Source organism: Vanessa tameamea, chromosome 7 (genome assembly GCF_037043105.1).
Source record: "Vanessa tameamea isolate UH-Manoa-2023 chromosome 7, ilVanTame1 primary haplotype, whole genome shotgun sequence".
In the NCBI taxonomy this organism is placed as follows: domain Eukaryota; kingdom Metazoa; phylum Arthropoda; class Insecta; order Lepidoptera; family Nymphalidae; genus Vanessa; species Vanessa tameamea.
The window spans coordinates 11,003,024-11,019,498 of record NC_087315.1 but is presented as its reverse complement, the minus strand read 5'-3'; the positions used below and the strand labels follow the sequence as shown (position 1 = coordinate 11,019,498).

The 16,475-nt window shown below is 30.6% G+C and overlaps 2 protein-coding genes across 7 annotated transcripts in view; one reads left to right on the top strand and one right to left on the bottom strand.

The window, feature by feature from the left end:
- The first annotated feature begins 7,417 nt into the window (after window positions 1-7,417).
- On the top strand, window positions 7,418-14,201 carry LOC113398305 (terpene synthase-like). Its single transcript, XM_026636964.2, has 9 exons — window positions 7,418-7,514; window positions 8,056-8,210; window positions 8,773-8,914; window positions 9,716-9,836; window positions 10,974-11,113; window positions 11,836-11,871; window positions 13,141-13,240; window positions 13,482-13,609; window positions 14,098-14,201. Exons 1-9 carry the CDS (start codon window positions 7,464-7,466, stop codon window positions 14,164-14,166), a joined length of 942 nt encoding a protein of 313 aa, XP_026492749.2. The 5' UTR covers window positions 7,418-7,463; the 3' UTR covers window positions 14,167-14,201.
- Window positions 14,202-14,537: 336 nt separating this feature from the next.
- Window positions 14,538-16,475, bottom strand: part of Tmod (tropomodulin) — a 76,606-nt gene continuing 74,668 nt past the window's right edge. For all 6 annotated transcript variants that reach the window (XR_003368895.2, XR_003368897.2, XM_064215466.1 and 3 more), the window contains one exon: window positions 14,538-16,244. The gene's annotated coding sequence lies outside the window, so the exon portion shown is untranslated. The remainder of the gene's footprint in view (window positions 16,245-16,475) is intronic.

Sequence of the window (16,475 nt, the reverse complement as noted above, 5' to 3'; positions counted from 1 at the left end):
TTGAAAATTATTTTGTTGTCACGATTTCTTGAAATTTATTTTTTATCGTTTTTAATCTATAATTTAAGAATAATATTTTTTTTACATTATTTACATTTAAAAATATATCTATATTTTTTATGTAAAAAAGTGAATTTAATCTATGATTAATTTAATTTTTTTTTACATAAAATTAATATTTTTTGTTTCAATTGGAAATTTTAATTGGTTTGTTTGCAAATTACCAAAGTTTTTGTTTTTTTAAATATTTTAATCGTCGAATTCTTAGCGATGAAATTGCTAATTTATTCGTAAATATACAACAAACATAATTATTATTAATGTAGATAGTTACTTAATTGTTTTTTTTTGTACTTATGTAATTAATTTTGGCTTAATTTTGGATATTTATTTTTGTTGTAAGTGATTATAGCCTATTCCAATCGCAGAAGTGGTAAAGATAAACGAACCTTACCTTTCAATGTACCGAGCGATTCGCTAATATGTCTGCAATATTATGGATTTGCATTGTTATTCGTCGCTTTAGGTTGCTAAAGACTTTAAAGTTACAAAATTTTATAGAAATCAAACGTTAGTGTTTTACCCAAATTAAATTTATATTAAATATTATCAATGAAATGGTAATTTTGAGTGTTGTCATATTTAATATGAAATTCGCAGCAATAATCCTAGTCATGGATGGCTTATATATTTGGCGTTTGTTTAAAATATTTCTTTCTTTAAAATAATAAGTATTATACACACTCAACTCTTGAAGTACATTTAAAATAAGTTAATAGTATTATTTACCATATAACAGAATCTGAACTGAAGTGTGAAGTACGCTTGAGTAGACGATTATCGATCATGGTTAGAGAGAGTGAGCAATAATCATCTCATTCACACTTAAGGATGTATAAGTTCGTCCCAAAATAAGAAAAAAGTTTATTAACTGTGGCGGAAAAACTGAAAGCTTAAAAATCATCATTTTTTACTTCTATTGAAACTCAATAAGAAACGGATATAATTGTGTGACGCCACATTAATAGAGAGGGGAGGGAATGGGGGTGCGATTGTAATGAATAAGTTGCCTCAGATTATAAAACAAAAGGTTTGTTATATTATCACCAGACACCACACGGACCTGTCCTAGTTGAACCCAGTTTCATTGATGAATTCTTCGTCAGAATCGGAGGCAGACGGTGATTAAGATCTTTATTATTTAGTTATTATTATTATAATTTTATCAATTAAACATTTTGCACTGCGGTAAAAGATAAAGTTAACGCGATGTTAGATATATTTTGTTTGTCATGTACTATTTTTTTAATAAACAATGATTGGTTTGGAGCCATTTGCTGTAGTGTTGCAAGATGTAAAATGTATGTTGATAATTTCACTTGGGTTTATATTCAGACAGTAATGTGGTTTTTGATGTTATGTATTTATTATAACTGGTTAGTGGTGAGATGTTAAACATTAACCGTTGTACGTTACTACATAGTACCCGGTAGTTCCGGTTCTTATTTTTATGATATACGTAGGCGGACGAGCAAATGGCTCACCAGATGGTAAGCGGGCGCTACCGCCCATAGACAATGGCGCTGTAAGAATATTAATAATTCCTTACATCGCTATTGCGCCACCAGCCTTGGAAACTTAAGATGCTATGTCCCTTGTGCCTGTATTTACACTGGCTCACTCACCATTCAAGCCGATAACACTTCTGAGTACTGCCGTTTGGCGGTAGAATATCTGATGAGTGGTTGGTACCTACTCAGAAGGGCTTGTACAAAGCGCTACTATGTAATTCGCTTTCCTTTTGATTTTGTATCCGTGCGTTCCATATGCCTTTTATTTTATAATCTGAGCACGTGGTGTTACCATTCTGTGGGCGTAATGTTAATTATGGATATACCCTTATTGTTACATATTAAAATAAATAATTTACGCTTTTACAATTATATAAGCTAGTAAGTTACCTTAGACTGTAGAAATATAAAAGCCTAACATAAAACCGAATGACAATAATGTTATAATTATTACAGTAATTATTTATAATCTGTTAAACAAAATGTCATCGTTAGTCCTCAATTTTTCTTTCGTCTGATGTATTTTCTATTTTGCAGTATAATTTTAAGACAGTACTTAGTATAGAATAGTCATAGTTAATTGGAACTGTCTTTGCTTTGATATTTTATGAGCTTTTTCATTCCGCTTGTTCGATTGTATTTTGTTTAAATGTTTTTTTTTTTTTTTTTTTAATATAAATAATCAGTACTTGAATATATAGCTGATGTAAATAAGTGCAAAGATAAGACTTGATCAATGTTTTGGTTACAGAAAGATTTTTTTTATTAAAAAAGTCGAAATTTGTTTTTCTTTATTTATCATTAACATGTTATTTTTTTTTATTTAATTGACTTGAGTTGTTTTTTAAATTTATTAGATTCGCTCATTACCGAGTTCAGTATAAATTATACATTTAAAATTAAAAGATAAGTTACTCAAAATTGATAACAAATATTAAGCTGGCAATACTATAAAATATAAATCGATTAAAAAAAGCAATCCAAAATCGATTAAAGTTGTAATAAATTAATTATCAAGGTATTGACGATGAAAATTATTCTAATATACAATACACGTATTTGTATATAATATTGTGTAATAACTGTTACTATCAGTTATATAATATGACGTTTAAAAAGGAAAATGTCGTAAATCATAATGACACAAAATCGAGTTATTTAGCTAGCTGCAATATCACATACGATTAAATAAAAAACGGATTATATCTAGTCCGTTTGAATATTTCATTTACTACGCTTCGTTAAAGTCAAGGCAAGTGGTTTAAAAGATCGCCTATAAGAAGTTTCCTAAATCTCAAATTTTACACTGGACTCGTATTATTCGGCTTAATAATAATGCTTTGGTTTAAAACGTGTATACATATTAAAACTTTTCATAAAATTTGACTCTCTCTCTCTGTTGCCTGCTCTAGTGCAGGTTATTGGAGTTTTCTTCAGTCCTGTCTTAATCTGTTTGTCAGGTGGTGCAAAAAATCTTGGCGTCTCGCCGATGATGGCCAAGTCTTGTACCATAGTTGAATCGCTCTAGAAATTCTCTTAAAATTTATTTTGGGCCTGGTTACTTATCTTGAAAATATCAATAATAGTCATGTGAAAATAGAGTGTATCTTCGTTTTGGGCGCACACACAGATGCATATCTGTACACAATAAAGTATCCAGAGAAGTTGTATTTTCTTTGAAATTGGCTGAAGTGCGTTTAATGGTATGTTTAAAACTCGTCCGAATTATCAGTTTTAATATTTAAAGAGCGCAATCGGTTACTTTGTATTATATGTTGATATTTGTTAGTTTTAATTGTATGTATGTAATAAGTATTACTTTATTAAAGGAAAGATGATCGTACAAATTTATATTTATGTATTTTAGTAAATTTTTATTAATATTGATATATTTTATGTGCAATACGTGCAATTATGGCAATCTGACTTTAATACCAATTAAGAATGAATATAATTAATATATTTATGAATGAAATTATATTATCAGTCTTTTGTAGTAATTTTTCCTTCAATTTCGCAATTACAGAGCGTGAAGTAGAGTAGACCTTATTAATAACTTTTAATGTATCTAGTTATATTAGGAAATCTTCATACACAAAAAACTGCCTTTTTTATAAATGATAATTTATTCTGATGAATATTCCAAGGTTATCTGAATAAATAATTTCTTGGAAATATTATTGATAGACAATAATTAAAAACCGCGTCGGATATAGGCATGAAATAAATAAAAGCACTGCCATTTGTTATATCCACTTATTTGTTTTAACCTACCTTTAAGAATGTACATTTCACATCTCTTGTAAATTTGAATTTGGCAGAATATTTTGCTCATCTACCGAAGATATCCCAAAAAAAAAAAATTACACATGACATTTATTTAACTATTTTTAAAAAATCAGTATTTATTAATGTATTAATTTGTATATACTTGCTAATTTTACATTATATTCATCCAATTTTCATCTGGAAACACTGCCCACTGAAATGTTATATAGTAAATAATGTATCGATTGATGGTGATGGAAATAATTTCAAACGGAACGATGAATTCAAATGTCTTCCAATGAATGACAATAAATTAAACGCCAATAAGTTTTATGAAAAAAAAAAAAAACACTTTTTAAACAATGTTGATAAAAAATTAGATCTATTGTCACCAGCACTTAATATTACGGATGTTAATTTGGTGGGTTGTAAAATGGTGTAATTTGATTATTTATATGTCTAAATATACTGTCAAAGAGAATAAAGAACAAAGAAGAAAGAATAATGACCAACTTAACCACAAAGTAAACGCACACTAGTAAAGTAGTATGACGTTTGACGAGTGTCGAACGTAGCTGTCACGCACACCAGGACAATTCAGTTGGCTCCCTTGTTTTAGTTCTTTTTTTGTGAAACACTGTAGATATATAAATTGTCTATGGTTTGTTTTGATCCATTCATTCTATTAAATTATATTAAATTAAAACTTGTAAAATTGAGAATCTAATTGGTTGTTCTTTTTGTTTTCCGTATTGCGTTAAATACTGCTAAACAAATACACATAGTAACCACATTAACCTCATTACCTAGTAGATACTAGGTAGCTATGTTGTTATCTCTCGCCAATAATTTATTTTAAAATGTGCTCTTAAGAGGACAATTTCCTGATCCGAAACGAGGCAATGTGTCAACGGATCTGGTATCTTTCAATATGGTCTATCATCCGCTTATCAAGTCTCTCCACACCATTAATTAATTTAAGACTCTTTTAGAGAAGGAATGTCTATTGTGACAAGATACTTGTATTATGAAGAGAGACGTATAGGAATTTTTTAACTATTTGGGCAAGACATATCTTTTACCAAAAAATTCCCAATAAAAGTGCCGCGATGGGCCTTTTGTTATGCAACACATATTTAAAAAAAAATTAAACTCATTGGTATTATTAAAAAAAAAAATCAAAATAAAATTAACCTATTTATAAAGTAAACAAAAGGGGAATGTTCTATCTACTAACTGTATTTAATTATACAGTTCTACGAGTGAGTTCTACAAGCGAGACAAATGATATCATGTTCACGTTATAAAGTCTGAAATCAATATCATTTGATTCCTTTTTCAAGTGGGGTCATATATACGAAATATTGCATTATAAATTTTATGTGCTTAAATATTACACTATTTACTATGGAATTATTTTAATATAGAAGTAGCAAAAATGTACTCGTAATTAATGTTTGATGCTGTTCTATAAAATATAGGAAGTATATAAGCAATGTAAACATTAATAAAGCTTTAACGCACCCAATTTTGTTTTTTTTTTAACACTATCAGGAATACATTTTTATTAAGTGTATGATAATTACCTAGTATTATTATGAGTAACTTCTATAACAAAATTTAAAATATAGTTTATAAAATTAAAGTAAGATAACAGAACAGCCTGTAAAAGCTCCACCGCTGAGCTAAGGCCACCACTCCGTTTGAGGAGGTTTGGAACGTACTCCACCACGCTGTTCCAATGCTGTTTGCTAGATACACAAGACCCAGAATTTCTTAAGTCATCTCAAGGGTCCTTAAGTCAATCCAAGCGGTGGACATAGCAAGTTACTTTACTTGTATTTTTCTTTTACTGTTAATTAAATATCTTTGAACAAGAAAAACTTGTAGACAACCAAAACACGCGCTTATAAAAATAAACTTAGTAATAGTAGGTAATAACTGTGATTTATACAGCAAATAATTACTAATTTACGAGTTATAAAATTTAACAATATATTTTTACAATTTTATACCATTTAGCACGTGTTTGATAAAATAAATGATAAATTCTTGTAGTCAATAAAGATAGATTATTAATAGATTGAAGGTACATTTATTCATTTTTGATCAAGGCCAAAGGCTGAGGCCAGCTATCTTTCTCCTAAATAGAAGAAGTTACAGAAGCCCTGGGACGTGTTCGAGATGTTATGTGATGTTTCGTGTATTCTTGGTAATGTAGTCTTCTCGAACTTGTCGAGTATTCTTTTGTAAATAACGTACTCGTATGTAAAACCAGAATAATTTATAATAATACATAGATTAATTGCGTAATATGAAATACAAACCGGACACTATATCTCTTCTTATTAAAATAAAGTTATTCGATTAAACCGAATGTTTAAATATATAGTAAGAACATTTCTTTTTTAATTTAACTATAATATCAATGTATATAATCTGTTGATTTTATGAGTACAAATCTCCGAATGTTTTTATTGTATTATTAATTAATGTCAGAAAATACATAAATAAATCAACTTTAGTATAAATCAAGATAGTACCTACATATTTACAAATAATTATTAATAAGAGATTAATTTTGTATGTTTGTTGCTTTTCGAATTAAGAATGTGCATATGCATTAAAAATGATAACATTTGTAGTGTAAATATGGATACCGAATGTATAGGAACTGATAATAAAAGATTAAACTCATGTATTGAGCCGACGTAGTTAGAGAATAAAACTATATAATAAGAATGCATTTGTCAAAAACTTAGCGGGATAATTATTTAGCTCAATCGTTACGTCATCTAAAACTAAACTACATAATGTAATTAATAATGTTATGTTTATTCACAGCAATATAGATCTTTTTGAAAGAAACGTTGACAATCATTGTATAGACACGAGGAGAACAGGTAAACTAATAACACTTAGTTTCCGACTTAAAGTTAATATATTATTCCTGGAACACGGTTTTCGTTTCTATAAAAGGATTCCACAGCTATTTTTAACTTGGCCCATTAAAAATTTAAATCATATAAAAAAAGTAATTGATAAATAAGGCATATTACTCAATACAATATTATATTAAAGATAAAAGAGGGTGGACTAAGTACTTGTTGATTTCTAGGCGGACATATATAATTTTTTCTGTAATTAAAATAGTGGAAACTACTGAGTTTCTTGCCGGTTCCTTTCAGTAGTATCTATTTTCCGAACCGGTGATAGCTTGACATTTAATTCAACACTAACATGACGATTTAAAAGTACTATTATGAGCCTACTTTAATAAAGAATATTTTGAATTTAAATTAAACTTATATATTATGTATATATAGATATAGCGGCAGAGTTTAAATACATAAAAATATATATATTGTATTAGGTACGTCAATAAGAAACTTTGTGTCATTTAATTAAAATATATAATTCAGTATAAAATAATAATTAAAATCGGGGTGCTTTGCTAGTATATTTTAATACGTGAATATTTTTATTATTATTAAAAAGTTGCAACCATCGTACATTATAGATTTAAAGTTTTTTTAATAAAATTGGCATATAAAAGTAAAATAAGCATCGTAATTTTATATCATTATCGTCATTTAACCGATCTACACCACAGATCAGATAAGAATGGAAGAACAAAATAATCGTGAGGAAAATGGAGAATTGTTTATGGAAAAAGTACGTTTTTCTTATTTTTCTTTTCTATACTTGACAACCAATTATTATATATATTGCATTTTATTGAAATTATAAAGAATGTACTATTTTTTTTTCATTTAATATCTACGTATATGGTACAATTTTAAACAAAATTAATTATTATTTGACCAAAAACTAATCCTATCCTGTGGACAAATAGAATGGGTATTTTATTTTAAACTTTTACTTTGAATATTCTTAAAGAAGCAGGAAATAAGTTAGAATAAAAGATGTCGTACATTTGCGTCGCTTGCTGCTTTTACAGTTTTCTTCGCTACTCGCCCGACATTAACGTCATTTTCGTAATATGAAACGGGGTTCACGTATCGATGCCTTCCACGGCCGATACTATTGACCGTTCACAGATCCACGAGAGTACCAGCGAACGAATAAGCTAAACAAAATCCTTAATTTAATTATATATGTGATTTTATCAACAAATAATAAATGAAATATTAAAATACTTGCCATATTGAATTCTTCATTATTCTTAAGCATTTCTTTATACTGTTTTTTTAAGGAGCTTCTATCTCCACACACTTATCTCTTACAAATTAGTGGAAAACAACTACGAGTTAAAAGCGCAATGGCTTTTAACCATTGGCTACAAGTACCTTATGAGAAAATGAAAGCCATCGTGGATACAGTCAACTCAATCCACGTGGGGTCATTATTGTAAGTATTTTAATTCTACTAACGAATTTCCCGTGGTAAAGCTATGGGCACGTCTGGTATACATGGCAAACTTTTGAAATAGGATAATGCTCACTATGTTTTTTATTGTTCTGTTCGGGTTGGAATGATGACTTAGTGTAGCCACTCCCTATATAGTAATAAGGTTAGTGGTTTTTCGATGGGATTCGGAACACACTTATATTTGCGCCTTTGGTGGGCACTGCACCTCTCCGATGGTATGGGCTATTCCATACGAGTATAAGAATGAGGAAATAGTCAGTGCAAATGTGTTTGCTCTCGTGCGTCTCCGCTATAAAATGTCCCGCTCAGTTACTTAGTTTCCGTTGAGAATACCAAAACAAGTGCGGACGACATTGTCATTCTTGTTCTCATTGTCATTTACGTCTCGTCATCATCTTCATCCACGACATCGACAAACCTGAATCTATAATTACTAATAAATATAATGAACGATTCTTTAAGTTAACCTTTAAAAAAATTTTTATGTACCATTTATGTATTATTCTCAATCAAGTTACTGTATTGAGCCTCATTTTTTAAGGATTGATGATATTCAGGATGACACAAGGGTACGGCGTGGTTTACCAGCAGCGCATTATGTCTATGGAGTACCACTTGTAATTAACACTTCGCTCCATGTGTTCGTTGCAGGAATGGTAAAAGCCGCGAAGTTATGTCCGAAGGTGAAACTCTTTTTTCTTTCCTTATTTGGTTCACCAACAACTTTGCATTTCACAGTTATGCAAAAAGTAACATAAAAAATATACTGTCTTAATTACAGGTGCAAAATAATTACATAAAAATTTCAATTTCTTCTCATACTACCCGAGACAATTAATTATTTATACGTTATATGCTATATTTGTATTAAAGTACTTCTTCTATTATTTATTCTCGGGAAGTGACTCTTAACCGATAAAAATTATCCAAGCTCCTAAAGCTATTATATATACTTATGACAAATTCTTGGAATGGGAAAATTAGCACCAATTACTGGAGCGTCGAGGGTATGAGGGAATATTAATAGCCCTTCTGGGGTATCTCGTAGGAGCTCTGGGCAGTAAATAAAATTTTACAAGAGTATCCAAAATACTGTAGGATAAGTGGTCCTGTCAATCCCGATCTAATCGTTTGTATCAAATCATGTTAGTTATGACTGAGTGCTTACTTAATTGATGTGATAAAATAATCGACTTCTTATATTTGTTTAGTGGTTATTTTCAATAATTTAGCACAAATAACAACTGATGGTGAGGGCAGCTAGTTTTAACTTTGAGTAACTATTCCAGTTACATTTCATTACATAACAGTGTGATTACAATACTTTAGACATTCAAAGCATATAACATCTTAGATTTCATATGTGACAGCGCATTCATAGAAATCATATTATGTAGTGGTTTTTGTTACTTGCAATGAGAGTAGGCCATATGCTCATCGGAATTCATATAACATAAAATTAATATGTTCATATTTATTAATAGGGGGACCAATTGGTCGCGAAAAATGCTCTTGACGCGTGTCGTGGTCAGGGTATCGAAATATACTGGCGAGACCGTTTTGTGTGTCCAACTGAGGAACAATATCGCAGGATGGTGGAGCTGAGTAAGCGTAATCTTTTGTTATTTATATGGATTTATTCTTTAGATAGTGTTTCCTTTTATTACTACTAGTATCTAGTACGTATTTGATACCGAAGGGGATGTTTTAATATAATTTACATACATTACATTAATAGCCTGTAAATTTCCCACTGCTGGGCTAAGGCCTCCTCTCCCTCCGAAGAGAAGGTATGGAGCATATTCCAGCACGCTGCTCCAATGCGGGTTGGTGGAATACACATGTGGCAGAATTTCGTTGAAATTAGACACATGCAGGTTTCCTCACGATGTTTTCCTTCACCGCCGAGCAAGAGATGAATTATAAATACAAATTAAGCACATGAAAATTCAGTGGTGCTTGAACCCGAAATCATCGGTTAAGATGCACGTATTCTAACCACTGGGCCATCTCGGCTTTTAATATAATTTAACAAACTTTTATATTGATGTATATTATGTATGTATATATAGTTATATTTTTTATGGGTAAGCTACGTGATAACTTCTCCAATTATGAACCGACTTTATGATCTCCTTAGTTCAATATGCTGTACTTAAAAAACCCTGGTTTCAAACTATCAAACTTACAAGGCATGAAAACAAGAATGAACAATATATAAACAGTTGAAAAACCTTGTTTAACACACATGTACCGACACCTCACCTTTTTTAAGTTATCTAATATTAAATATATAAATATTTATTATAATCACTAATTATAACTGATTAGAATTGTAAACAGAGCCGAACGGTAAGTTTAGGGGGCCCTGGGCTAACACTACTTAGGAGCATATCTGAACGTAGACTTGAATTAAATTAATTGAATGGGTTTGATTAATTGCAGGACTCGTAGCGATACGATCGATGCAAACCACACGATCTGTTTAATTTAATAGAGTTATGGATTCCTTCGCACTATCGTCTATTTTTGACTTTGACTTGACTTAGCTTGAATCCACGGGGCCCTGGGCTGAAGCTCTAAAAGCCATATGGTAGATCTGGCCCTGATTATAAATACTCAATTACTTTTGGAGTAGGAGTCTCCTAAAGAAAGCAAAAAACTCCTCAATTTTTTTGTGCATATACATGAATAGATTTGCCTTTCCTTTATATAAGGCTAATTATATTTTATTATTTTTAGAGACAGGTGGATTGTTCATGATGGCTCTTTGCATGATACAGTCGTTAAGTGAAAACAAGACAGATTATAGCCACTTTGCGCTATTACTGGCATACTATTTCCAGATCAGAGATGATTATTGCAATATAAGTCAACAAGAGGTGAGTTTATCTGTATTCAGACGTTCTTTAAAATCATTGTTATTAGTGAGAGGTAGAGATAGACTAGCAAATGTGCCACACGATGATAAGGTGTCGCCACTGCCCATAGATACTGGTGCATTTAGAGATGTTAACCGTTCGTGACATCGCCAATGCGCCATTGATCTTGAGAACTATGATAGTGACTATGAAGTTATGTCCGTGTATTGTTCTTACGAATGTTTTGTTTAAACTATTTACACAATATATTGATTATTATTACAGAGTCCTCTGGCATAGTTCTTACTCTAACATAACCTACTAGCATAGTGTCAAATATTATATATACTAGGACATTAAGAGATTTTGACATAGACAAATTTACTACTTTCTACTAATTTTTATATTCAAACTTCAAACGGGAACACAAGAATACTAAGTATTATTCTATGTATAATAAATACACTTATCTGTCACTAAAGTTGATCAAAATACTTTATTACACTTATGCACTGGGTTTTTGTTTTCTTTTGTATGTCATTTCATACTTTAATTAATCTGAGTTCCACCGGCAAAATCAAGTGGGTGATCCCTGTATCTTTATAGTTTCTTAGTATACTAGTTTCAGTGTCATCCCACGCCATATAATGACAATAATAAAACATACGTCATACGTGTATTATGATATATAAACCGAAGTATATATACATACATTAATAATTGAATTTTCCATTTTGTTTTAGGCGTTAGAAGAATGGCCCGGAGCTGAGGACAAGCAGGTAAATGCAAAGTAAACTTTATTTGGCTATTGTTATTGCTACACTCAACATTGTACAGTCGGGGTAGGAAAAGGTTCGTCACCTTAAGGTCTATTTTCGTTTGCTCAGTATGAGCGATAACCTGCTTTACCGATGGAGTATGACATATTGCGTCGCAATATCATTATAAGTCGAATATAGCAAAGAGTATATAAGCGTTTAAAAGCTATAATAATAATGAGATGCCGTCAATCAGTATGATAATTACCAACTTTCACGAAACCTCATAATCCTGTCCTTCGTGAATACTCGTGTAACATCGGAGATGAGGATATTGTCTTGTCTCTTATAAAAGAGTGTGCATAGTAGTAATCCTACTTCGTACTAATATTATAAACGCGAAAGTTTGTGTGTATGGATCTGGCTGATTTCTGCTGAGGTATGGATGGATGTTTGTTACTCTTTCACGTAAAAATTACTGAACGGATTTGGATAACACTATAGGACACTTTTTATCCCGGGAAAACATAAAATCTCTCGGGAACGCGGGTGAAACCGCAGGACGGAAGTAGTAAATAAAATAGTAAAAATAAATAGTAATTATGGTAAAATGTATTCATTTAAACAAATCTCATTTATTTTATTAAAAACGAGTATAGCCGCCATTCGTGTCAATCACAGCTTGTAGTCGCTGTCGCATTGATCCAAAAAGGCGAGAGCATATGCCGGTTCCTCTGAAGCCCTCCCAGACACTTCGGCAATGTTCTACGACAGCTGCTTTGGTTCTATCGTTATTATATATCCACCGCTGCACCATCAAACCCCATAGATTTTCGAGATATTTTGCAGGCCAAGGAATCACCACCACTTCCCGGTGGCGATGGAACCACTAATCACATGTCACGTCATTACATTAACTGTCACTTAAACTAGCGGCCGAATAATATTACAATCGTTTTTATTCTGAGATTGCAAGATATTGCAAGAAAGTATATGACACTGGCAGACTTTGACAATTAAGATATTATATCTACAAAATAATTAAAATCTTCTAATGACTAATTAGGACATAAAAAAGTTTTTATGTTGATATGACACTAGACGTAGTCCAAAGATTACACTATTTTGAACCAAGTTATCATACTATGTTAGTTTAATTTTATATGCAGTTGTCTGTTTAGTGCTTTAGTTTCAAAGGGTACTAAGAGTTTTTGACTTGATAAAGGAATGAATTTGAAAACTGACGAAGGTTTTCTTACTCTGACTGTACATATTTACAAATATTTTAAGGTGTGTAAAGATGATAGTTTTTGTGAGGACATCACGGAAGGCAAGTTCACACTAATGATCATACACGCGATGCGGACTGCGGCAAGTGACCAAATTATGAGTATCCTTTTTCAAATACATTATCTTTATAGAAGTATCTAGTTTATAAGTAAAATCTCGAATTTTTGGGTTCGAACAACTGTTTTGGTCTTTCCTGTGAAGTAATTCTCAGTGGCAACATGAAGTCTTGAGGTAAGCAGGTCTTACAGTCCCGGAAAGCACGTTTACCCACGTTGGTCCTGCGCTTGAAATGTATCTGATCAAATATTATCCAATAATTAATTTATGACTTTTACGTAAAGATATTCTTCGTCAAAGAACTCGCGATGTAAATTTGAAGAAGTACTTTGTGTCGCTGTTAGAGAACGCTGGCAGTTTGAAGTACACGGAGGACGTACTAACGGAACTGGATCGGAAATTAAGGGCCGAGGTTTGTATTTGCATTTTGCAGAATAAAGATAAATAAGGGTCTAAATTAGAAACAATGACGTTTTAACTGATATACGAAGTATATAACTACCAAAGACCTGCACATCTTGTAAAGAATTTTGGAGGTTCTGAGGGATATATGACGTAATATCTTCACTTAAAAAAAAATACGATGATTTTCTGCAACACCTTTTACGAGATGAATAATTATAAGATTTGGATTGAAGGAAATGATGAAACTAAGATTTTCGGTGACATACTATTGTTTAATCATTTTACTAAATCTTTAGACTCGCATTTTTCATAGTATATAAGAATTCATCACTGAGAGCATCCGGTATGTACTCTACTGATACATAGCCTTCTGACGTACTGTCGAATTATATAAATCAAAGACATTAAGATGATTCCATAGACAATTTTTCTTTTTTTAGTTAAGTTACCTGATAAAAATAAAATATTCTATTGTTTTTTATATTCTGTACACAGGTCGCTCGCTTTGGAGGTAACCCAATGATGGATGCCGTCATCGACGAACTTTTGAGTTGGAAATCGTGAAAAGTATTGAAGTTAATGTAGAAAATATTATTTTAAATAAAATTTAATGATGAACTATTTTGCCAAATCGAATTAAAAAATTGTAGATATTTTAAAATACATTATATTAATAAATATCATTTTGAATATTTAATAAATACATGGATTACTAAATTTAAATAAAAAAAAAATAACTGTTAAAGTAAAGTGCATACAACGAGTTTGTTAAAAATAAAATATCAAAAAAATAATTTTTTTTTTTATTTAAACTTTATATGGAATGCACTCAAATCCAATTACGTTAAAATCGTTAAATATATTTCATTCATTAATTCAAAGTACTAGTTCAGAGGATGTTTATGTGTATGAATATAAATAATTAAAACAAACACTATGTTTAATCGCTTTATTTATATTTTGTCACAAAACTACACAACTGCGACTCTAATAGCCAAGTTTTCGTTGGACCAAAATGCTCCATACATTATCATGTCGACATAAATAAAATCTATAATTAAAAATTAAAATTAATCATTTATTATAATTTTAAATTTCATAGCTTGGTACAACAAAAAAAAAATACATTAAAAATCTAAAATTCATTTACAAATAATCTCTCTTAAGTTGAAACTAGAATGAAAAAACAAAGCAATATTTTTTTAATGGAAACACATGATGTTTATATCACAATGTTATGGACAATTAAGTTCCGCAGTAGACTCTATGAATAAGTTACAATTTAAAAGATAAGCAAATATTTTATTTCAAGAAAGCAAGAGGTTACAGTCGATAAATGTTGCAAGCCTCCGATCGAAAGCGAACTTGACCACAGATAAAACAGCGTATAACAGATTAAAAAACCTAGTGCTTTTTTGAAAATGTTAAACTTAAAATCCATTGACACAGAACATGACTTCTCTTATTAATTATAAATGGCAGTTTTTAGTGAACAATTAATCTTATAATCGTTATTATTTCATATAATGAACCGTAGAATAATACATTGATCATGTTTCTTCTTAATCTATAATAAAATGTTTAGTAGAGAAGTCTGTTATGTATCAATGGAATGTGCACGTCTATAACATATATTACAATTAAATGATAAAAATTAATACGATTTCATTAGCACACTAAAATTAGAATTAATATTGTAAACGTACGAATCAATCAAACATAGACAATATTCATGATTTTATTTACTGTATTCTTAATTAAAACATTTTAAGTTTCCAACTAGTGATTGGTCCTGCCATCGACTTGTCTATTATAGATCTTATTATTAAATAAAATCAAAAATATTGTTCGCGCACAATACTCTTCTATCAAGCACACTTAATTATCTGTCAAAACATATCTTTGTAATTGTGTAGTCGTTTTTTTTTTTAAATACAATAAAGACAAAATTTATTTTTAATAGAGGCAAGAATTTTATAATATAAAGTCAAATATTTAAATTGATTTTATTTGTCATTTTTATAAAGTTGCAAGCACCAATTAAGTTAATATATTTTGATCATCTATCATCTATCACCGGGCCATCAAATAAAGTCAAATCATAGTCCATATTCAACGCCAACAACATATCGAATAATATCAAACACCACGAAGTTCTTAGTACATTTTTTTTTAATTTTAAACTAAATTATTCGATTAAGAATCGATTTTTTTGAATCGTCAGTTAACAGAAGAATACGAATGATAATTACACGATTTTGTATAGACATTTTATCAAAACTTCAATTAAATTTTTCTGATAGAAGTCAACTGTCGTTTGAAGAATTCGACTCTTATACGATTGTAATAAAACTGCCTTATCATTAAAAAATCAGTACAGCCCGATGAACTGTGGAGAGACCCTTTTCAGGCGTATATCGAACACTATTCAAGCCCAACATTTAAAAATAGAATACATCTTCAATTAAAAACATTTTTATTCGTTTAGGAATAACACAAGATATATTTATAAAAGGCTTCAATAAGGGGCGTGCTACACAGTGACAAAGAGCGTGACAGTGCGAGCGCGTGTGGTCAAGGAATCCAGCCCACCACGTAACTGCGGCTGCGTGTGAACTGGCTCAAGCGCCGGATTCGCCCACCTGTGTACGGAAACTTCAATTTTTACACATGTGCCAGAAACGTTGCACTCTAATTCATCAGACCCGTCACCTTGTCACATTTACGACCATTGTGATACTGGTAGCGATTTTTTTTACATCTTTGTGTGTTATTTTAATATTATTTGTTAGTAAGATCTATATATACACTGGTTACATTGCAGTAGATATAGCTACATACAGATCGATTTTGATACTTTTTTTTTTAGTAAA